This window comes from Paramisgurnus dabryanus, chromosome 5, assembly GCF_030506205.2.
Source record: "Paramisgurnus dabryanus chromosome 5, PD_genome_1.1, whole genome shotgun sequence".
Classification (NCBI taxonomy): Eukaryota; Metazoa; Chordata; class Actinopteri; order Cypriniformes; family Cobitidae; genus Paramisgurnus; species Paramisgurnus dabryanus.
The window spans coordinates 20,239,089-20,263,782 of record NC_133341.1 but is presented as its reverse complement, the minus strand read 5'-3'; the positions used below and the strand labels follow the sequence as shown (position 1 = coordinate 20,263,782).

General features: G+C 38.1%; 1 protein-coding gene and 1 long non-coding RNA gene across 5 annotated transcripts in view; one reads left to right on the top strand and one right to left on the bottom strand.

The window, feature by feature from the left end:
• LOC135732294 (uncharacterized) overlaps positions 1-21,730 on the top strand; it is a 32,715-nt gene extending 10,985 nt beyond the window's left edge. The window contains exons 2-3 of the long non-coding RNA XR_010526735.1: positions 18,938-19,006; positions 21,598-21,730. This is a non-coding gene — a long non-coding RNA (uncharacterized lncRNA). The remainder of the gene's footprint in view (positions 1-18,937; positions 19,007-21,597) is intronic.
• The window catches only part of grin1b (glutamate receptor, ionotropic, N-methyl D-aspartate 1b), a 31,908-nt gene continuing 14,186 nt past the window's right edge, over positions 6,973-24,694 (bottom strand). For 2 of the 4 annotated variants that reach the window (XM_065250230.1, XM_065250231.1), the window contains 10 exons: positions 23,842-24,006; positions 22,627-22,745; positions 21,876-21,988; positions 21,593-21,741; positions 19,607-19,764; positions 18,253-18,414; positions 18,018-18,127; positions 15,476-15,621; positions 12,647-12,757; positions 6,973-10,226 (listed from right to left, as the gene is read on the bottom strand). In XM_065250230.1, coding sequence (XP_065106302.1) covers positions 10,161-10,226; positions 12,647-12,757; positions 15,476-15,621; positions 18,018-18,127; positions 18,253-18,414; positions 19,607-19,764; positions 21,593-21,741; positions 21,876-21,988; positions 22,627-22,745; positions 23,842-24,006 — 1,299 coding nt within the window. In that variant the 3' untranslated portion in view covers positions 6,973-10,160. The remainder of the gene's footprint in view (positions 10,227-12,646; positions 12,758-15,475; positions 15,622-18,017; positions 18,128-18,252; positions 18,415-19,606; positions 19,765-21,592; positions 21,742-21,875; positions 21,989-22,626; positions 22,746-23,841; positions 24,007-24,694) is intronic. The other 2 variants (XM_065250232.1, XM_065250233.1) reach the window with 1 other exon arrangement.

The window sequence follows — 24,694 nt, the reverse complement described above, 5'->3', positions numbered from 1 at the left end:
CTCTGCCAGTGATCTTACTTTTCTTTGTAAGCTTAGAATTTCTTCTCTTGACTTACATTGAACGGATAAGTCCAAGAAGGCTTCCATGTTGTTCCGCTGTATTGATAAATTATAATAGAAAAGAGGGACAAAAAGCACTAGCCTACCAAAGCGTTTCAATAACGCGTTTTCATTCAGAACAGGTGAACCAGCTGAAACGGAGAAGGCGATCAGTGATTACATAGCGGCTACCGTAGTTGCAACACGCATTTGGAAAAGCGAGGCGCTAAAGAGCACTGTTCGTTTGAATGCAAAATACAATTTCATCACTAGATGGGGGTAAATCCTACTTATTGTCCCTTTAATTCAGTACATACCTGCTGCATCACAATTCGCCTACTTACACTATGCACTAAAAATATATACTGTTTTTGTATGTAGAATAGTTTTAGTGCGTAGAAAAAAAGCATTCAAGTACTGTCTGGGACAAAGTCTGTTGTTGCCTGGCATTGTGATCATTAACCATGAATCATTAAACTTATTAAAGCATAGAATCACTGAACTTTCACAATGAGGTGTGGGTAATATCGTCCTTTAAAGCCAGCAGCCATATCATCCTGTAGCCCAAGACAGCTTGCCCACTAAAGCTAAGTAGGATTGAGACTGGTTAGTATTTGGATGGGAGACGTCTTGAGAAATCCAGCTTGCTGCTGGTAGAGGTGTTAGTGAGACCAGCAGGGAGTGCTCACCCTGTGTTCTATGTGGGTCTTTACACCCCAGTATAGTGATGGGGACACAACTGTCAAAAAGCACCGTCCTGTGGATGAGATGTTAAACCGAGGTCCTGACTCTCTGTGTTCATTAAAAATCATATATTTATTTGTTATTATGTGGTTACATTGCAGCTAACCTGTGATGATATTTAACAGATTATCTGTAAAAACACAAACACAGGCTGTTAAATGGTCTTGTAGATTAACTGGTATTAGAGCATTGCACTGATAAAAAGAAGTGAGATAGAGTGCACTGCTTTTGATAAAAGTGTCTGCCAATGCCTAAATGTAATGTAAATGTAAATTTATGGCACACACAGCAGGTTGTATAGGTTTGCCTAGGAAGATGATTTCATGGTTGGGGTTCTTTCAGAATCCTGTAATAGAAAAAGATTGACAGCAGAGGCTGATAAAAATGTAAGAGTTTCCTAGACTAATTTACAGTAGTGGGGCTATAATGAGATAAAACGAAAAGACCATTCATTGGGAAATTAAAACGTGGATTTATGCAAATAGTGATTAGCTGCATATGCTAATCTTATTCAGTATGTAGAGGCTGAAAGTTTGTGATTTTGCTGTTTCTTGATTTGTTGAAAATTGACACAAGTTCATGCTTGGTTTGTATTTTGTGGTGTAAGCAGGCATGCATGCATCAGTGACCTGATGTGAGAGAGTCTTTTTCTCAGCTTTTTACTTTATAGCTCCAGTATTGTAATTTCTGCAACAGTATAAAATGTTTAGGCCCCTTGTGAATATATTCAGTTTTTTTACACTGAACATAGACATATATTGCTGTAATGTGCTTGTGTTTTACTACATCACTTTCACACTCTAAAAAAGAATGTGTGAATTTTAACACATTGTTTTGTGTTAATTTGACACATACGTGTTATTTTAACACTTTATGTGTCATTTCGTGTTGATTTTGAGTTCAAATAAATAGAAGCGTCAACACAAGATGTGTTAAAACAACACCAAGTGTGTTGTTCCAAAAATATCACAGGGGTGTGTTGAGTTAGTTATTTTAACACATTCGTTTTAATGGTGCAGCTATAAGGAATATGTAACCTAGTGATGGACTCTTAAAGCGATATCCAGCTAAATATCAAAATTACACCATGATGTACTCACCCTCAAGCAATCCGAGATACATATGTCTATAATCCTTCAGACAAACACATTTGGAGTTATTTTAGTAAATGTCCTTGCTTTTCCAAGATTATAATGAGAGAAAACAGTGATCAGGGAACAACTTCTGACTTTAAAGGACAAGTTCGGTATTTTAGACTTAAAGCCCTGTTTTCAGATTGTTTATGGTGAAATAGAATGGTTTTGACTGAAATTTCGACATTTGCGGGTGCCCTGAGAATTTTCGCGTGTTTGTGTTTCAGCTCAGACCTCTACAATGGGTTTAATGGTGCACTGGAACAATCCTTCCTAAAATGCATTAAACTTTCGTTTACAAAGACGTGAAACTCACCGAGTGGTCAGGGGTGTTCACTGGTATGCTCACACAAAAATCGCTCCAAAAGACGCATTCCAACAGGTTTTATCGTAGTTTTTACCAGCTCCATGGACTTGTATTAGATGTCCTGTGAGGTACAGTATTACTCCGCGCCGGGAACTTTGTTTCTATTCTTGCAATTGGCAAAGGCGGATTATCGCCACCACCTGGGCTGGAGTGTCTATTATTCAAGCTCTAAGCGGAAGAATGTACGGGTGTGAGGCGTTTGGAAAAATAAGTCCACAAGTTAACAACGAATGCTAAAACAGCTGTTGGAAAGCATCTTTGCAGCAATTTTTGTGTGAGCATATCAGTGAACACCCCTGACCACTCGGTGAGTTTCACGTCTTTGTAAACAAAAGTTTAATGCATTTTAGAAAGGATTGTTCCAGTGCACCATTAAACCCATTGTAGAGGTGTGAGATGAAACACAAACATCCAAAAAAACTCAGGGCAGCCGCATGTGTCGAAATTTCAGTCAAAACCGTTCTATTTCACCAAAAACAATCTTAAAACAGGGCTTAAAGTGTAAAATACCGAACTTGTCCTTTAAAGCCCTGAAAAAGTGCATCCATTCTTCACAGAAGTAATCCACAGGGCTCCTTTGGTTAATAAAAGACTTTTGTGGGTAATCGAGTAATATCCATATTTTAAACTTTATAAACTATAATAACTAGCTTCCGGTAACAACCCCATCTTGGAGTCCCTGCGCAAACATGGCAACGAGCGCTAAAACTCTAGCGTTTTTACAGTTTATAAAGTTTGAAATATGGTCGGAGCCGATGGTGTAGTGGACAGTGCTCCGACATATGGTGCAAACACACTTCCGGTGACCCGAGTTCGAATCCGGGCACGTGGCCTTTGCTGATCACATACTCCTTTCTTCATCCTGTAGCCTAGTTTCCTGTTGTCTCTCAATTACTTACTGTCTATCAATAAAGGCAAAATGCCCCCCAAAATTTTTTGAAATATGGATTTTTTTAACACAATTCCATTAATTACCTGTAGAAGATCTTTATTACCCATGTGGATTAACTCTTTGAAGGAGGCACTTTTTTGGGGTTTAAAGTCAGAAGTTGTTTCTTGAGCTCTGTTTTCTACCATTATAAAACTTGGAAGAGCAAGGACATTTACTAAAATTAGGGGTGCACTGATATATCGTGCGATGATGCTTGCTATGCCTCTCAATGAATTACGGTAAAATGCCACTACATCCAAATGCCAGGGGGCGCTCTCGTGCACAAACACAATATGCGCAGTAGACGAAGAACCACACACACACACGCAGCTATCGCCCTTGTGAGCCGTTTCTCAATATGCGTTCTTGTCTGTACTTGTGTTCTTGTGGACTTGTGAAACGTCATCAGTCGCGGCCCAAGTACTGTTCCAAATCAAAGTTCGCATCAAGCCCAAGTTCACATAAAATCCCCGGATGTGTTCTTGATCCCATTTTATCGAGGATGCATCAGAGAAGACTTGTGTGGACTTATGACAGCGAAGTTTCCCAGAATGCATTTCGCGTCAGGAGTTCGTTCTTCCGAGTCTGAACTTGCAAGTTCGAACTACGAAGGACACAAGTCCGAGTTCGGCGTACTTGGTTTTGAAAACCGGCTGTGGTCCTCCTCAGAGTCCACACTTTGATGACATCACGTAGTCCAGACTTTAGGGACCCTTGATGCGAGTCCACGTGGGTGCACCGGAGTCGTATTTTGGGACAGACTCGAGCATCACACCGGAAATAGGTAGAGAAGTTGCCCGTCAGTGTGAACTCCTCCCTTCCGTCGTCTGATTGGTCTGATTGCCCTTTCGCAAGGACTTCTGGGTTGGCAAAGTGCGTGAAGCCTGCTGCAGTGCGGGCTTCGCTGAAGACCGCATCAAGGGGGCAAAGGAGGCGCTGATGAGCACACTTCAAAGCCTAAAAATGACAGATGGGACATCCTACGGACTCGTAGACTAAGCGAGAACGCGCAATTTAAGGCCACGAGACCGAAAGTCCACATGAAGTGCGCCATTTGGGACAGGGCCTATGACACGAAGCTCCAGGAAATGGCTTAAGGATATTTTTATATTGCTGTTCTTCAAACCTTTTCAGGTATTTTCATGATAATGTATGTATAATGATTATGTTTGACGAGTGTTGCTTTTTCAAATGCATGTTATAAACGACTCAAACTAACAGTGATTTCAGATCGATAAGGACTTACTGATCAAAATCCGTAGCTCATGAAATAGCTGTGGATAATATCGGCTGTGCGATTCAGAATAGTATCAGCCACGTATTATTAGTGTATATCGGCATTTATCTGTGCACCCCTAACTAAAATAACTCCAAATGTGCTCATCTGAAAGATGCTAGACATATATATATCTCGGATTGCTTGAGGATAAGTAAATCATGAGGTGATATTTTTGCTGGAGTATCCCTTGAAGTGAAATTGCCAACTTACAATTGCCCAGGTCAAAAAAAATCTCCCTACACTATTGATGTGAGTGTATTATAATGACAGACAGTATAACTATAAACTAGTATGTAACTATGTTTATCCAGCTAACCGTTCAACCAAAATCGCACAACAGTCCTTATTTAATCTGAATTGACCTATATGTCAGGCCTTTAATCCACAAGATCTATGCATGGAGGCTTGCTTCAGTGTTGGCACATGGTTATGGCACATGGTTTTCATGCCACCACTCCATAAATAATTTTTTTAGGTCCCCCCTGGTGGAGAGAATGCTAAGCAAATGTTGCTGTCAAGCAAAGTGCGTTCAACAGATCGTATTATCAGACATGGCTCATAATGTATACCCAGGGATTATAAAACTTCTACAACCGGTCACACCCCTGAGACTGTGCTTGTACAGTTTTATTTGACATTAACAGGGCCTTTTACAACATGAACACAAATTCTAACCACAGACACTATTTAAAACATTTCATCTACGCGTATAAATAGCATACATCGTCTATTGACTTTACAAATGTTTGACTTTTTCAGTTAGGATAAATATAAAAGTACCAGCTCAGTAGTAGATAGAAAGCTGTGCGCCTGCCAAAGGTCTTATCTATCTAAGCGTGTATTATTTATTTCCTCTCTCTCCCCTCATTCTCTTTGTGCCCTTCCCTGACATTGCAGCAGTCTTTGTCAGCAGCTGTCACATCTCTGCTTCAGGCTGGTCCGTATGTAGAAAGCCTCTGCTCATCCATGTCAAATAGCACATGGCCAGAGCTGTACCCTGGATCCTTGCATATTCTGTTAACAATGAAGCACTGGTAGTTCCACAGTAACAGTAGCACCATTCCACACAGAGCCAGTATAATGAGACAGACCAGCAGGAGGCGCTGTTTGTTCATCCAGGATCCTGCCTGACAGCTCTCATTAGTTATATGGGTGCACCTCCACAGTGATATCTTCAGCAAAGATCTCGAGCGCTGATGTGAATGCAGAGACGATGGGAAATCTTTGGTTTGAGCAGGGATCTCTACCGTACTCATTGCGCCGGAAGTGCACAGAGATTCGTACAAGCTGAGGGAAAACAAGTGGTAGGGCCAAATGTGAGATTTTACTACTAGGGGTTTATGTTTATTATAAACAATCTTTTATAAAATTTCTAATATGCATATATAATTTTCGATTATGTAGTTTGCTAAATCTACACCAATAATAATTTATTTTTATACACTCTAGAAAAGATTAGTTGACTTTACTTACATAAAAAAATAAGCTGGCAATTTCCATGCCGTTACGTATCATCTGGTGGTTGTTTTGACGTATGTTGTTGCATATGTGTAGCAGTATGGAAATTGCTTACTTAATTTTTTTATGCAACTGGTTTTCTCGATATTTTTTAAGTAGGCTCTAAATATAAGCATATTTAAATAAAAATGACTGAAAATGATTAGCTGTTTTAGTGAGTTGGTCACTACATTTTGGCTGCCTGCTCACTTGCGTGCCACTAGACACTAAATGGCTGCATTGCATACTTGCAAGAGGTCAATGCATATGATACTTTGCATGCTCTCTGCACAGATACCGATATTCATAAATAAATCTTGGCCTACCTTTCCAGCTGATGTAGAAGCTGTGGGTCTGCTTGTTTGCAGTGATAAAGGCTGTAATAAGCCCTAGGCTTTGTCCATTCACCAACCTTTGTTCCTGTTTGGATTACTTCTGCTCAATGTATCAAAACAAACAGATTCAGATCAGCTCCTCCTCTTCTTTCTTGGTACAACACCTTCTCTAAACCAGATTGTGACCAACTTTAATGTCAGCGGCAGACTGTGATTCTCATTAATATATCATTTTTACTGAAAAAATAAATGATACCTATTCAGATTATGAATCTGTGGATCAATGCAGGTCACTGTGCAGTAATAAAAAACTTTATGGCATATTTTAGATTTTTTAAATAATGGATGTGGGCACACTGCTTTATTGTACTGAATTTTTTGTTCCTTATGGAAAACCCATGTAATATTCCCAGTTTGAGCAAGCAGTAACATTGCATTGAAAAAAATATCTAAATAACCATTTGCTGAGGAAAATATACTGGATTCAATGTAAAAGTTTATTGTTAGGAGCAGCTTTAATATATTAAAGAGAGCAAACCTTTGCTTTAAATCCTGAAACACTTGCTTTCTACTTCTTGTACTCATTTATTCAATAAAAATGATCAAAAGCAGAGAGGGGCAGAAAGGCAAACATATAACAAAAGTGATCCAGTCCAGATTTTATTTTTGCATTTGATATATATTTTATTGGCACACAAGAGTATAGCAGTTATACACTGTTAAACATATATCTTTGTTTGAGTTCTGTATAGCTTCTTCACAAACATTATTGAAATAATCATCAAAAGCACATTTGGTGGTAGAAAATATAATAAACTGTGTTACAATGTTTTAAATAAATAATGAATGTTTGTTTACAACAGTGAACAGGCCATGTTCCATTGCTTTATTTGTCGAGGATGTGTTCCATCTCAAGCCTTTAGATTGAAAAGCATGTGGGTCAAGCTCCTTAAAACTTATTTTTGAAAAATATTTTTCAGTCAGGAACAATGTGTTTAAAAAGTGTCGTTTATTGAACGACATTTCGGTACATATTAAAAATTTTGTTAATGATATTTTTGATATCCACATTCAAGGTGGTACAACCAATCATTGTCTATTATTTGCCAGTTTTAATGCATTCCCTGTGTGATGCTGATTGTTTGTTTATTTGATAGTGGCATTTAAAATTATAATCCTGAAAATAGTTTGGAAGTGTAAAACAACTTTACCATAAAACTAACATTTGAGAGCTATACATTTAAGAATACAAATTTAAAAAAAAAGTATAACAACAATTACTTTATAAACAACATTAGCTTGAATTTATTAAAACTACAATTATAAGCAAAACTATTATCTTATTAAATTTTTTTATCTTAATGTTTTAATATTTCTTAGGGGCATTCATACCAGTTGCACCCTTGGTTGCACCACCTGACCTCTGCAATGAATTAACATTTAACAGAATTCCACTTGGGTGCTTGTACAAGCGTTTGCCTGTGATATCAAATTCATAAATATACTTTTAAAATACAATTAAAATGTTTTTGATAAAATAGCATTTTTTTCTAGTTTTACATTGGTTGTACCACCTGACACAGACATGTACCATCCTATCCATTTCATTAAAGTGGCTATTTTTAACCTGGGGTTCACTGGAGGATGTGATATCATGTTTACTGTTTATACTTAAATATAAATGGTTGGACAAAAGTTTTTAGTTAGGCTATACTAACATTCCAATAACTGCTGATATTTGTGAAATTTGTTTATAGGAAAGGTTTCTTTCGAACATAAAAATGCCAAAGTATCTTATTCTGAAACTTCAATCATTTAAACACCATTTTTAACAGTTAAATTGCAAATCTGGACAGTTGCCCTGCCTGCCATTTTACAAGTTAGACATACCAAAGCAAATATTAGTATTTATTAATTAAAATATATTAAAAATGCATTTAAATAAATCGGTTTTATAGAATAAAGTGACACCAAAATATGTATGTCATAGCATTGACCCATATTGGTTTATTTAAAACTTTTGCTTGTACTTTGTGCTTGCTAAAATGAGTTATTGTTGCTATTATGGGTTTTGACCACACTTCTAAAAATCTTCAATTCCAATCTTATAATAAAATATTAGCTTCACATTATTACACATAGCAGCATTTAAAACAGAGTATATTATTCTATTAGGGTCACATTTGTTATTTATAACCTACAGAGAATTTGCAGATACGCTTTTATAATAAGATTCACTGTTACATGAAGCAGTTCACAGTAAAACTGGACTTCAGACATTTTACTGAACCCCACTAAACAAATTAATATTGCCAATAGAGACCACCAGACCCTGTAAGATCTAACTGCTATGTTTCTATTAAATACTTCATTTTCCTCTAAAACATATATTATCCTCATATAGATTTCTTCATAAAAAAGCTTCATAACTGTTACGGTTAAAGCACGAGTTAACACTCTAAACCTTTCACAATGGTTCTCACGATACTTATCAAAGCCCTCAGATTGATTGATTGATTGCTTAAACATGATCTAATGCTGCTAACCTATTATTGGCCAGTATGCTTTTAAAAGCCCACAAAAACCGACAAGTATCACTTTTGCTGGTAACCATTTAACTAGCCCATAGAGCAAAAGCTGATAGGACAACGAACAATGAAAATAACACCTAATGTTATTTTACACACAGACAAAATAAGATACAGTTTATATCATATAATGACATAGTGAAATATATATAATGCAAAGAAAGGTTCCCTTGGTAGCTGGAGGATACTACCAACCTTACACAATGATACAGAAATTATTACAGGGAATTTTAAGCAGGATTTGGTGTTTGAAAAGAGCATCACAGCTCAAAAGATCCTGTAATAATATCTGCTTCATAACATCTACGCCACTCTTAGTATTAAGGGTTCCTTTCAAGTTTTTTTATAGTTTTTCAAAAACGTTTTTGCTAAACAAGGTCAGATCTGCTACATTTAGCCTCTGGCTCAGTAAACCCATTTTATATGCCGATATTCTGAGAATTTTCAGCCAAAAATGAATTATTTGTTTTTACAAAAGGTAGAAAATATAAAGGAATGAATAAATAAAGTAGAGAAGATTGTAAGTCAAAAATCCACAGTATGTTTGTTCAAAGCAACCCTGACCACTTTGAGAACGGCAGTGAGGAGAGAGAATCCGAAATATAAGAAAAGTGCAACAATGATTAATGTGCCAACTTTGAATTTGTCTACATCTGAATTCCAACCTACCTCCATTGCCTCACCTACTGTGTAGATATACAAACAAGATATGTTTTATATACAGGCATACTTTTCTATAAGATGTTTTTGCTCCAACAAATGGGATCAAGATAAGCTACATATATCTTAGGTGGAGGTAGAAAGACCTGTAACGTATGTATGAAACATATATCGTAATACAACTGAATGCTGACCCGATGGCGGAACAGAACTCCAAATATATATTTACAATTTCACAAAAACGCCTTCATATATGTGCAAAAGATTTAAAAAAGTGAAGCACTTTGTGTGTGTACAGTATGCGTGTTTGTGATTATTGGTCAAGGGGTTATGTGAACTGTGTGGCAGTGCGAATTTGCTCCATTAAGGGGTTAAATTTGTCACAGCGCGTCCAACGTAGTTTTATATCCAGTGTGTATATGCCGAGGCCGGAGGATTTTGCTCAATTGGAGGTGCCGTTGGCTCAGGTGGGGACGCAATGGCAGCTTGCAACATCCGGTCTGTTTCAGAGCCAAACGGCTGCTTTCCAGCCTGCAAAGTCTTTCTCTCTTTCTCTGCCTGTCAAATTCTCTTTCCTCTGTTCACTTTCACACCACTGTGCTCACCGAGGGGTCTGACAGGTTGAGCTGGCCGGTTATGTCTGTGGGATATGGCTGGAAATAAGGAGGAAACAAAAGGCAAATAATACGTTCCTTTAGTATTACTGTACACTAAGTACATATTTGTATACATGCATGGTAACTCCATGACTGTATTTCACCAATATTTAGTTCACGTTGTTATGACGGAGGTAATCTTTCCACCCACCACAACAGTCAGTGTTTACATGTATCCTGGAATAATCTGGCTGCGTTCCTGCTCGGACTTTGACAAACACAACAAACGAGGTCACGGATTCATTACAACGCCTTACAGTACCGTCGCTCGCGCTTCCAGGCTCAAATTTAATATGCTTTCTTAAACAAGTACCATACATCATGAGCCTGTAATAACAAAAACGAGGCTCTGTCTGCCTGGCACACAGCTAATAATTTACCTGACCTAGAAGTGTTGTCACCATAGTAACTGTCCGAATGAAATACTTAAGGCTGGAGCTGATACGGAGCACATGATGCAGAACATTACTATCGACCGTTGGTATCAGATTTAAAGGGATAATTTACTCAATTATTTTTTATTTAGCTCAACTGCACTTTTTGAAAGGGTGACAGCTTACTGAAAAAATTATTAATTCAATTTACTCAATTTTTTAAGGTAAGTGGTCGCAATCAATTTATTTAAGCTACATAAAAAAAAATTAGAAATACAAAACAAAACAAAAAACTTTTGTTTAAATGTAGCTTAAATAAATTGATTGAATAATTTTTTTTCAGTATATGGCAAACTATTTTGGAACTGTTTGGGGTTGATGTTAAAAGTCATGAGTCATAAGCATACCGATTTAGGGTTTAAAGTGGGTGGCGTGATACTCTCGCTCATAACAAGGTTGTTTATGGTGTTCCGAGTCAATTCTGAGTCATAACCACAGCGCTCCCTGTCTACAAACAGGTGAACGGCACGAGCTCTATTCTACAACAACCAGAAGGGTCATGCTGGTAGAGGAAGAGAGAGGCAGTGTGGCATGTGGTGTGGACACCGACAATCAAAACGCCATTGAAATCCATTTATAAAAAAACACTGATACAAAAGAAAAGGATGATTAGGACTGAGATGAGTAAACATCAGTTCAAAAAGACCAGTTTTGGTACTGTCTGCCTATATAGTATCTTCAAATACCACACATGTCAGGGGCATCTTTAATCTGATCTTAATCTGCTCTCTTTATCCTTTGAAAATACATTAAAATATAAATCAGGATATACACACCATGTTATTATGTTACAAATACAAATCTTGGCAGTACCCTCACCTCTGTAAATCATGTTTAATAAGCCCATTTGGTGGAGAAATCAACTGTGCATACTGTATTGAATACTAGATCTACAAATATCGATTCCAAAAAGATTTGTGATGTTTTGAAGGAATTCAGACTGCAATATTGTTCATAAAGTATAATTCTGCAAGTTATTAGCTGCTTGGTTGAGGAGGGTATATATAACAAATCATTGCCGTACCCAGAAATGTGTAGCGAGAAACTGAATATAAATTTCATCCAAAACATTTAGTGATGCAATGCGTTAAAATTGTTACTTGCAGTTTTGTTTGTATTGAATCCTCAGAGCCAGCAGCATTTTAGTTGGAGTGCTACGTCTTATTAAACCTCCAAGGAAAGACAATCTTTGCGAATAGCCTAATTTTGGTAAGAATTTGCAGAATTACGCTCTGAGAGTTCAATACGTTGGAAACGTGGACCCAAATTCCACCTGAGGATCATCTCCTGAAAATGAAAGGGACATTTTTCAATTCATTGCACTGCAAAGAAAACATTGGGTGGTTAAAATAAGCGCAGGGATCTTGATAGAGAGGAACAGCCCAGGTTATTTTAGCATTGGTTGCCTTTGGCTGTTAACGGAGTCGCCGTGCATCGTGGGAAGCGTACGGGGTGACTTTGTGAAGAAAATGAGAAAATGAAGAACGCAAAAATGATTGTTACAGGACCGAGCGGTGAGTGAGGACAGACACGAGAACACATAAAGAAAGGAGAACATAAAATGTGTAAATTAAGCGTAAAGTAAAATCACATCCAGGTTAGGCGCGGGAGAAAGACCAGCACAAATGCTCAGAAGGAGAAGCTGCCTTGCCCCCTCCTGCAAGGTCAAACCCGCATCCCCGAATCCTAACCTATAACCTTTCTTTGTTCCCTTTCCACTTTTCCTAGCAAGTATAGATTTCTTATTGGGCTTTCCCAGCAGATGTCTGGATGGAGTATAGATGGCTGACTGACAGACATGTAGTGGCCATGACTGTAACTTCATGTGTGAGGGTGAAGAAAGTCTGAGATGAGATGACAGGAGATTAGAAGATAGTCAAAGAAACAGGGCAGGCCGAGGAAAGGTAGAAAGATATAGAAAGAGGTAAGAACGAGAAGTAGATAGAGAAGTACAGGCAGGGCGTCATTTCTTAATCTCCTTACCGTGTCTTTGGACGACCTACGTCTCTTGATGTTGGAAGCCAGGTTGGTACTGATGGACCTAAAAGAGGCTTTCTTTTTGGGGTCGGGCTCTGCTCTACCACTTTTCCTATCCTAAAATAAATATACAGTATATGTAGAACAATTATTTGTGTTCTCTGAAGGAGTGTGTCTGGTTTCCAACCATCACCACCAACCGCTACAACTATCACTTTAAAGCGCTGCCTTGCTGTTGCTTCTAAAACATCATGTATCTTCTAAAATTGAATTAACGGGCCGTCTCCTGTCCACTCGCCATCTCCGTCCTGGCTTTGAGTCAGAATAGTGCTTTCCTGCGCCCACAGCTCTACAAGGAAAAAGGATACTGGCATAGACCGGGTGAGAATGTGCACAGACAGGCTTACTTTACTCTTGAATAATCCTTACGTACTAGAGGGGGGGGAACGCTGTGGATAGTGTGATCAAGATCCGCTCATCCACAGTCCCACGACTCCGTAATGAAAAGCAAAAGCATTAGCAAAGGAAAAGAAAAGAAGCAAAATGAAAGTCATCGGATGGAAAAACAAAGACTCTTTTGCTTTTTTGAAAAGGGAAAAGATGTTGTTTTTGGGAAAACAAACAACTCATCAATAATCTGTTGAAACTAAACATAGTCCCTTAGCATTATACCCCAGCGAGAGTATAATGGGCTTATGAAGGAAGAAGGGGTGTGCAGGCTCGTAAGAGGGGACAAGAGCGTCAAGGGTGGGGGTTTGTGAATTCAACCAGAAGACATGCAATACATGGAACCAAAAACGAAAATGCGAAATGAATGACATGACAGTTGACCTTGGCTGGCACCGTCATTCCCTACAGTAGCAGGACCATGTTTCTGGCCTGTGTGTTCTTGCTTTGTCCACATAATGTTTGATCCCTTATATAAACCTATAAATCTTGTAAATGGTGATATATAGCGCAAATAGGTTAGTGAGCCATATCAAATTAAATTACTTTAAATCCTTGCCTTGGTCAAACACGACATCAAATGCATTATACAGTATAGATTATCTTTGAGTCATTACACTTTTTTGGCTCTCAAAGAATGTTGCAAAATAAATAACATATATTGTGATTTTAACATATTAATGCATTTTTCCGTAAATCATCAGAACAATGAGGTGCACAGAAAGAATGAGCGTATGGTCTCCTAACCGCCAATGCTTTCATCCATTGCATTTCAAAATCCTGTGATGAGGTAGTGCCCCTGGAGTGGGCAGCTAGCTCGCATCACACAGGCTCCCGATCTGCTCCTGGATCTCGCTCTGTTTGAAATGCAAATGCACCCAGGGCATATCTGATTGGTCATGCATTCAGTAAGCAATTGCGTGTATGGCGTGAGATCGACGGTCTTTAGCATACATTGAATGTGCACCTGGAATTACAGTAGCTTGTTTTTTGTGGAACAGAAAATAATCATTCACGGATGCATTGTTGGTTAAACATTCATACGATCGTCTGAATCTGATAAGTATAAGATGGACATACTGTAGGTTTTATTTGCATGTAAATTATGTAAACTAATCTTTTCATTCGATAAACAGTGGGAGGGAAATCCATCAAAAAGTACTCATTTGTTTATCTCAAATTATGAACCGTAAAAAATGTCGGACCTCTGACTTGATGTAGGCAGCATGTGTGGGTTTAGTAACGGCACAACATTGTCTTGTGACTCAAGTAGGCGATGAAGCCTTGAGGTTAAACACTTAACACTTTAAAAACACAACTCTGTGATGCGTGGAATTCAATCACATATTCATCAGCTTTGATAGCGCATAGGACTGATGCATTAAGTGTGTGTTGCCTTGCGGTGAAATGTGCGTCTGCTTAATAATGGGTCTCAAGTGACAGTCACTTTAAATGAAATTTTATTTTCGCTACACTTGGTTGCATCTACAACACGCCACCGTGACTTTCACAGCAGTTTAAAAGATGTGTCACTTGCAGGCTAGCCAGGTTAATGTAAAGAGAACTGCCCTTGTTACTTTCCACCAATGTCACGGTGTCTTGCGTTGACCTGTGTATATGGATACAGATGGAGGACGGCAGTGAACAGGCAGTGATCTGTGCAGGGCGTTAAGACACTCTGATCCCTGTTGAAGCCCTGCAGAGACATTCTGCCGGCTTGCTCAGCGTGCACCCCCTGTATCACAACAACATCACAGTTTCTTTAGTGTCTCTGTGTGTGTGTGGCTGCACAATAAATGCACTGCCACAAGCTGTGGTGAGGCTGCAAGAGCTGCTTTGTCGTGCTGTGAGTTCTGATTGGATGGTTAGAGATGCGCCTTTGCATAGATCTGGTGCTCATGTTATTATAGTGCAATAACTTTGGATGTGCATGGTGTTACATGGCCAATTATCCTTTAATCTCTTGGCATTACTTTTGTACTCATATCATATTTTAAGCTAATAAATACTTTTACACAATCACAGGCAATTGTAAAATCTGGCATTATTTATGCGTTGTACATGCTCACAGTTTGAGTGCCCTCTTGTATCCCCTTGTACGACATTTATCCAAATACATCAAAAGAGTTTAGAAAGTATTGCCACATGCTTTGTGTCAGCGAGCCATATATTGCTGTGTTGTATTGCATTATTTGTCTCTTTTTTTGTGTGTGTCGTGTTGGTTGATGTATTCTTATGCACCTCATCATGACCTTTAAGTCACACCATTGACTGATGACAGACATGGGCCTAGAAGAAATCTATAAACCATCGGGTTGCAGCAGAGACTGCCCTGTTATTGACTTTTATGGATTCCTGCAATGGTTTGGGGGTGGGAGGCGGCTGTACCTGTAAATTCTTCCTCCAGACATTAACTGCTGCAAAGGCCAGCTGCATCTGCTTTCTACGTGCGTCCTTGTGTCGCTTATAGGCGATCTCAATGAAGATAAGGAAGATCCCGGCAACGATGCCACCAGCCACCAACATAAACACGCCTGAGTTATGAAAAATACAGTTTATCATTTACAAATAGTTAAAATTAATGGGATATAAAGAAACTCACTATTAGAATGCAGATAATACATACACACACACCTGCTATTAACCTGACTTTTAATGAATCAATTGGTGTTAGAAATAGCTCATATGAAAAGCTAAAACCCTCCCAAATGATGTTTAATCCACTAAAATAAATTAGTTTCACTAAAAAAAGATTTAGCATTTAATCAAAACAGAAAGGTCAAATTTTGGCAAGACAAAAGTTTTGTCACCTAGACAGAAATTGAACAAATTTACTGCAAATACAAAAATATGTCAGCAAATTAAGTAGTGGTGCTGTGAGATCCAAATTTAATATCTTGTATGACTTCCATGAGTTTGAAGGACTGCATCCATGTGGTTTGGCAAGGATTCATACAATGTATTGATGAAGTCATCAGGAACAGCAAAGAAAGCAGTCTTGCGTGCTCAATGATGTTCATGTCTGGTGACTGGACTGGCCAATCCTGGAGCATCTTGATCTTCTTCGCCTTAAGGAACTTTGATGTGGAGATGGAAGTATGCAATGGAGCCCCATCCTGCTGCAGAATTTGGCCTCTTTTATGGCTGGGAATATAAGAGGTAGCTAAGATTTCTTGGTATTTTAGACTATTGGTGTTGCCTTCCACCCTGCAGATCTGTCGCACACCCCCATACTGGATGTAACCCAGACCATGACTTTTATGCCACCAAACTTTACTATTTTCTGGGTGTATCAATGCGGGCTCCAGTAGGTCTCCTGCAATATTTGAGGTGACTGTGGTGAAATTCAACAGTAGATTCATCTGAAAAATTCACATTCTGCTTTTCACGCATCCATCCTTTCAGCAGGCTGTGGGCCTTGGCAAATGCTTTTTGAATTGTCTTTCGTTTAGTGCTGGCTTCTAAACACTGATTCGACCATGGAGGTCATTTCGAGACAGAATCTGACAAACTGTTCTGGTTGACAGAGGGACTTCAGGTGACCAGGTCTCGTGGAGCTCTGCTGCAGTGGAAAATGGGCTGGCCTTGGATTTTCGAGCCAACAAACGGTCCTCTCGAGCAGTTGTCTTGCGGGGCCTGCCTGACGTGGGCTTGTCAAAAACATCTCCAGTCTCTTCAAATCTTTTTTTATCCTCTGTACTTGACTCCGAGACACATTGAAGGTGTTTGCCACATCAGCAGTGGATCTGGTCTTCAGCCTCTTGATAATCAAAACTTTAGTCTCAGGGTGAATCTTAAGCCCGTTGCACACTGTGAGATTTTAGCAAAGATTTAGCTGTCTGGGACAAATTTTGAAATCCTAAAAGATTTCTGAAATCCCAAGCAAAAATCTGCCGTCTTTGATCGCTAGTTTGACATGTTCAGAGACAGCCTATTAATGACCGTTGCGATCAAAATTATCCTCCGACAAAATTCTTGCAGTGTCAGCAATTTTGAGAGACAATCCTGCTGTGTGACATCTCCCTACGACAACCGGCAGATCAAGAACCAATAGGTGCACAGGAGTTATGGAAACATAAAGAGTGTTTGTACAACGTGTCATCACCACTGTACCATGATAGGATAAAAATGAAGCAGCCTGGAGAGAAATCGCGCTGGAAATTCAAATTCCAGGTACTTGGCTCCTTAGTTTTTTCTTCTTTTCATGCTCTAGACAAGTCATGAACAGTAGATGTTGTTTCGGTTTGCTTGCCTCTGCTTCAGCGTGTGTTTTCCCAGCCGTTGTCAATCAATGACGTAAAACTGTGGACAAGTTTGTTTGCGTGCGTCCGACTTTTAAAAGTCAATAAACTCGTACAGTCTGACATTGATGGAAACTGAGATCATACAGTGTGACATGGATTTAACCATGATCTTAATGCACAGTGTGGCAAACAACAATCCTAAGACTATTTAAAATCGCACAGTGTATACCGGGCTTTAGGCTTGTTTGCAGAGGTGTAGTTGCAGTTGATGTGAAGGTCTAGTGTACTAGGGTTCTTTTTATACACACCTGAGACCTAATTGATCCATTATTAGTCACAGATGAAGCTCATATGACAAGGTGACAACACTTATGTCTTTGCAAAAATGGGCTCAATGGGCGTTACCAAGCTGTAAATATTAGAATACTTTTTGACAGTTTAGTTTTGCACTGAAACATTATTACCAGAGCTCTTGGGATTAAAATGAGCCATTTCTTGAAAATAAATCTTGATTAGAAATAAATTTCACAGGCACTTCTGATCAATCTGTACACAAGCTATAAGACTTTTGTCAAGTAGCAGTTGCCCTTAAAAGCATTATGTAATTGTACTGAACCCATATGTATGACACCTTACTATGAAGTGTTACCCTTAGATCTATTTATAAAGGATTTTTAGGACTTTACCTGCCATATTCTCAAATGTGAGTGTGGCCGGTGCGTTGCTTCTGGAGTCACATTCCTGGTAACGAACCCATGTTTTATCCAAGTCCTCCATGAAGCCATTCTCGTGGGAACTATTAATCCAGAACGCACACTCATTAAACCGTTATTCCAGAAATAGGACAGTTGACAGATGGCAGCAAGTTTAAAGAAGCAGAAATAAACAGATACAAGGTGCAGTGATGTGCTGTATGATTACCTTAGAATGGCCAGTGAAACGTTTTGTTTCCATGGACTGTCTTTACGCATGCCGATACCGAATCCAGAGCGGAAGAAAAGCTCGCCCGTGGTGACCAGGTCGCATTTTTGCGAGGCCTCAAACTCCAACACTGCTGAATCCCATATAAACGCGTGGAGTTTGCTACAGGGACAAAAAAAATCATATGGTACACAAAATGAGTTGTTGCCAGCTTTAATTTGAATTTAGATTCTGAATTTCTTGGTATTCTTTATTATTTTATCATGATTTAAGCATCTTTTGATTAGTCTGTATCTAACCAAACCGATCAAAAACCCCATTAACATCCATAGAAGAAAAATAATACTATGGAAGTTAATGGGGCATTCCTCAAAATACCTTCCCTTGTGTTTATCAGAACAAAGAAATGTATACAGGTGAGTAACAACATAAGGGTGAGTAAATGATGACAACATTGTCAGGTGAACTATCCCTTTAATTCCTGGAAATAATAAAACTTTGTATGTTAAAATCAGAAGGGGAAGTGTAGTCACAAATTGGCAGCCTGCCATCTTCCCTTGTAGAACGCAATGGCTCGTGAAGGTTGTTTCATAAAATACAACTCCCAGCCCTGATTTGTATTCAGCATCAATACTGTAATAAATCAAGTTAACAAAAGTTTAACTTCACTCTGCTCTTCTCACAGGTGCTCTGGGGAAATGAAAATGTGCCACCTATCACACTGAGCGGTGTAATCTCTGATGCCCGCTTTCTGGTAAGCTGCATCAATACCTTTTTAAACTAGGGTTTAAAAGCACAGCCAAACAATCAATTTTAAGATAAGTATTTTTGTCTTCCAAGAGAAACTATTTGCCAATGGGGGTCTGAAAAAGAAACTTAATTCAAAGGGACACTTATTTCAAACCCTCTTGGCAAGTTAACGTCTCTGAACTGATTTTTTAGAACACTTAAAAGCTTAATAGTTATTTTGCTCCTTAAGAAAATGTTTTTTAGGTAGGGATGTTCAGGAAATAAACAAAATGAAATCATGTAGCCTAAAGCCTGAAGTGTAGTTCAGTTTTTTTTAACCACGCGTACTTTGTACACACAGGTCATGCATGTATGTAAGACCGAAAAGGTATTGCAATTTGTCGTAATGTGCATGCATGCCCCGAACATCTGTTTACGAGTCAAATAAACTATGCTTTGTTAGTCTGTGCATAACTAGCATCTGATAAAAGCATCTGAATGCATAAATGTAAATATAATAAAATATTTTTTCCCGTGCATTTTGGGATTTTAAATGACAATAATTTGCTTAAAAATAGTTAGGGTTTTAATAATGTTACGGTGTTAAATTTAATGGTTCACTAACTTGTCTCGCACGGCCTGGATGGCTTCAGCGGCGCTCTCATAGTTGTGCTTTTCCATGTGGCGGTACATGGTGCTGAGCTCAACCTGGCGCCGGAAGTAAATGTCCACAGAGCTCTGCTTCACTGTGGCGTAGATGAATTTGTCTGATGGGTTTCGCAGCTGGAACAGAACATTAGAGTGGGTTGTTTTACTTTAGCTGTGATAAATGTATGTCAAGCAAGATCATTTAAGCAACACTATATTAAAATATGCAAATTTATGAAATTTAATAGTTGTTTGTTCAAAACAAAGTTTTCTTAGTCTCATAAAATATTTCCGAATGGCTCAGAAATAGAAGCAAACCATATTGCTGCACACCTATACCTTTAAGCATAACTAAATCATAAATCCAGAAAATAATGTGTCTGTAGTGTAAATGACATCCAGAGGTAGACACAATATATAATCCTGTGTGTGAAATCCAGGCTGAAGTCTCATAATCTGATTTTGAGATTAGGAGCAAGCATTAAAGGTGTAGTGTGTAAACTTTAGAAGGATCTCTTTACAGAAATGCAAAATAATATACAGAACTATATTATCAGGGGTGTATAAAGACCTATTTATAATGAATCGTTATGTTTTATTACCTTAGAATGAGACGTTTTTATCTACATACAACGAGGGTCCCCTTACATGGAAGTTGCCATTTTGTGCCGCCATGTTTCTACAAAAACGCCCTTAACGGACAAACCTTTTTTACTATGTTGTCTCCGACGGTGACATGTTTTTCCGGTGGCGGCTACCGTAGCTTCTCTATGCGTTTCAAAAGCGAGGGGTGAGCAGTGGACTGAGCTGTTGGTTGCAATTTGCAACCTCACCACTAGATGCTGCTAAAATGTACACACTGCACCTTTAAAGTTTGATTTGAATCATTGATTTCACATTGATCTTTGTGGTGGCCTTTCTTAGTCAGTATTAAAGATATAAATGTTATATTTTCACAGAATGTTCTTTACATTATGTAGTATGATTTTATGTAGAAAACAGTAAATCACAAATAATGACTTCAGCTTGGTTTTTACGGGCAGGGTCACAATTGCGACCAATTTGGCGATTCGATTATTTTGTATATCAATATTTAATTCAAATATTTTGCTTTATAGACATGAAATCTATTTGGTGTGCTGTCACTTTAAGATCTACATGTAATGCCCTGATCCAATATAATGTCACACATTATCCTTCTGAATTATACTCAACAAACTACATTTATAAGAACAGTAGCAGAATTTAGAAAAAAATTGGAAACTATGTTCATTCATGCGCAAGGAAACGTGAACCCTTTGCATGCTGTCTGAAGCCTTGAGATGTCTGCTTTGCATATATATTTAAATTGGCAAGGCCTAAACACGTGCAAATGAGAAACATTTGTGACGATGTAACACTGGCCTGAACTGTAAATGACAGTTTTGTTAACTATATGGAGCATCGTTCACGATTGCTCTGTGCCATCGTGTACTCTTTACAATCAAGGTCGTACCCACACCTTAAACATTGGGGAGACCAAAATAGTCAGGGCTATATGTATGTATATGCCATTTCTAATTAATGGGGAAACATGTGCCCCTTAATGACTTCTGTGGTTATGGCTCTGCTTACAAGCCCTCCCTGAAGTAAAGCATGCACATAAACAATCGATTCAGGGATTTCCTGAATCAATATTGTTTTGTAAAACAGAAGACTGATTAAAATCTGAGAATCAATATTTTTTTACCCAGCCCTACTAACACATGCACAACAAAATTCATGTCTCTTAGGTTTACTGTTGTAATTGCAAAATAAAAATAACCTTTGACAAACCACCCATAATAATGTGTTCTCAGCAATGCATAATTTCACATCGTGCTTTCATAGAGTGTGAAATTTGAAATTCATGTGCTTAGTAATTAACAAAACTATTTGATATTGTGTTACATAACATCGAAGCTGCTTCATATTTAACTCTCACCCTAGGGTCGTTGATGCCGGTAATGCGCTCCTCAGGCCGATCCAGCACTAGGAAGGCTGCCAAATTGGCAGTATAGGATGCAACTATAATCATAGCAAAGCCAGCCCACACCATACCTAAAATCCTCGCTGAAAAGCTCCGTGGGGCACCTGCGAACGTAAGCAGGCAGGTAGGAGAGATAAAGAATTTATGCCTGCTGCAAAATTTATAAAACACAGTCTGCAATATTGCCATCGAACAGAGGTGATAGACTTGAATAATAATCTTTTGCTCTTTGCTCTACCTTCTCCAATACCGGAGTTCAGCAGTACACCCCAGGAGAACCACATGGCAGAAGATAAGGTGAGGGCATCTTCTTCCTCCTCTTCACTATTTACTTTAAACCTTCCAAATGGGCTGCAAAGCCGAATGCATATCAGTTAAGAGACACATGCTGTAAACCTCAGCCAGAAAACACAAACCGCTGTATGTTTATTTATTCCCCACAGTTATGCATTTGGCAGACACTTTTATCCAAAGTGACTTACAGTGCATTCTGGATACGCATTTTATCAATTGTTTGTTTCTTGACAATCAAACCCATGATGAATTTTCATTACCAGCATCATGCATCGGTTAATCTACAGGAACTGTAATATGTTATGCATAAGTTCTCATGCATTATGTTATGCTTTTTAAATTAATAATAATAATAGTAAACTTTATTGTATATAACACCTTTAAAAGGCACTTTAAAAGAAAAAAAATATAATAAAGTGGGTGTTCCTGTGTAGCTCAGCGGTAGAGCACTGCGTTAGCAGCACTTAAGGTCATGGGTTCAAACCCAGGATACACTTATATTGATAAAAATACCTTGTATACCTTGTAATGCACTGTAATTTGCTTTGGATAAAAACGTCTGCCAAATGCATGAATGTAAATGTAAAGTAAGAAAATAATAAATAAAAAAGTAATGTTAACATGATAAAGATTAAAAAGAAAAAAGTATGCAAAATACTGTTTTACATATGTAATTAACAAATATCTTTCTTTACCTGAAGCGGTCTAATAGGTAGAGCATCACCGCCACAACATGGACCGATAGACCCACCAGTAACCACAGAGTGCTCTGAAAGGGCTGCATGAACGAGTCCAGCGTACTGCGTGGTATTTCCTGCAAAACAAAACTGATTTTTACACAGCCTAAAAAACACCACCCACATTACCACATGCATCACCATATGGAGCATCACACGCAGTCTACTGTGCTTGTCAGAGGTGTATTATTAGGCCTTAGTGTACTCCAGTGAGTCGAATTATTTTTCACAGCTTTTCTGGAGTACAGACATCAGCCCACTTAAGGGAATTTAATAAGTGAGCAAAACTGTAACACTATCTCTGACACAGAAAACATGCTCTCGGAGGATTTTACTAGAAATTAATTATATTTCTGTTACTTGTATATAAAACTGACTTTTCTTTTCACTATCATTAATTCCTTTGTACAATTAGATAAAATAAATACAGTTTTAAAGTATAGTACAGTCAGTGTTGGGGAAAGTTACTTTTAAAAGTAATGCATTACAATATTAAGTTACTCCCCAAAAAAGTAACTAATTGCGTTACTTTTAATGGAAAGTAATGCTTTCGTTACTTTTTAGTTACTTTTGCATTACTTTTTCTTGGCTGAGGCTTGATCTCTTTCAGGCCTTGCATGTGTTTTTTATGACCGAAAAGTTCTGCACTTTACTCGTCACTTCAAAAAGAAATATTATTAGAGCTAAAAATTTTTTTTGGATATATCGTGTATTTTTCCGTGGTTGATTAAAAATCGATTCTCACATGCCACAAATTGATTTTTTTCCAATTTTATTTCTGCAAACATTGAAAGTAAGATTAACGTTATTCTAATTAACAGTCTTCTCCACTAGATGTCACCCTTTTTTTTTTGCCTTGCGCAATGTTACCAAGGAGCGAGAGGCGAGCCTGTCATTCATTTATTCAGTCTATATTCTAATATAATATAATATTCTATATAATCTATATTCATTGAGTTGAATCGAGAATCGAGTATAAAAATCGAGTCGAGAATCAGAATAGAAAATCGGACCGAGAATCGAATCGATTTGATAGCTTGTGAATCGAAATCGCATCGATCTGGAACATCTGAATCGATACCCAGCCCTAAATATTATTACGTAAGGCATGTTACTTCTAATGCGTTACCCCCAACACTGTGTACAGTAGATGTAAACAGGTTATTTTGTTACCTTTTTGACAAGGATTGTGAGCCCCTGGTACTTGAACGGTTTCGAGAACTCTATATACTGGGCTCGTTCATTGTTTATTGTAAGTGGAGCCACAATCATATCTGCCAAACCACTCAGGAGTTCTCCCATCATGCCATTCCACTCCTTCTTGTTGCTGTTATTTACCTGATATTAAGAAAATGGCATTAGTCGTGTCACATTTATTTGTAACCTTGTCTGTGAAATCCAGACTAAAGTCTCAAAATCCTATTATGAGAGTAGGTGCATCAAAGTTTGATTTCAGTCATTGATTTCAGATTTTGACATGACTTTAGTCAATATTAAAGATATCAAGGTTATTTTTTTCACACTATGTTCTTTACATCACAAACGACTTTAGAGGGTTTTCACAAACTGGGTTACATTTGTGTTAATGTACGTATTCACAATGCAAATATTAGATGCTTGAAAATATTTTTAAAACCATACATGTTTATGAAACCATTTCTACATTTACAAATGCAGAAAAAAAGTGTCTAATCTGACCGCTAGAGGGCACGTACCTTGACGTCGTAATATGGTGCTTGCACAAACAATTACGTCGTTATTTTTGGACAGTCGCACTAAAACACGTTTGAGTTGTCTCAACTGAAAATAACTTGTACTGACAGATCTTAATACCAGTGCCATTGATTTGTCTGAAGATCACCAATAAAGTTTTTATTTACTAAGGCATGTTAATAAAGATGCTTAAAGGGGACAGAGAATGAAAAACTATTTTTACGTTGTCTTTGTTGAATAATGGTAGTCTACCCGCATTCACGAACATACAAAAAGTGCTAGCCATGCTTAACATCTCAGTCTCATAGAAATT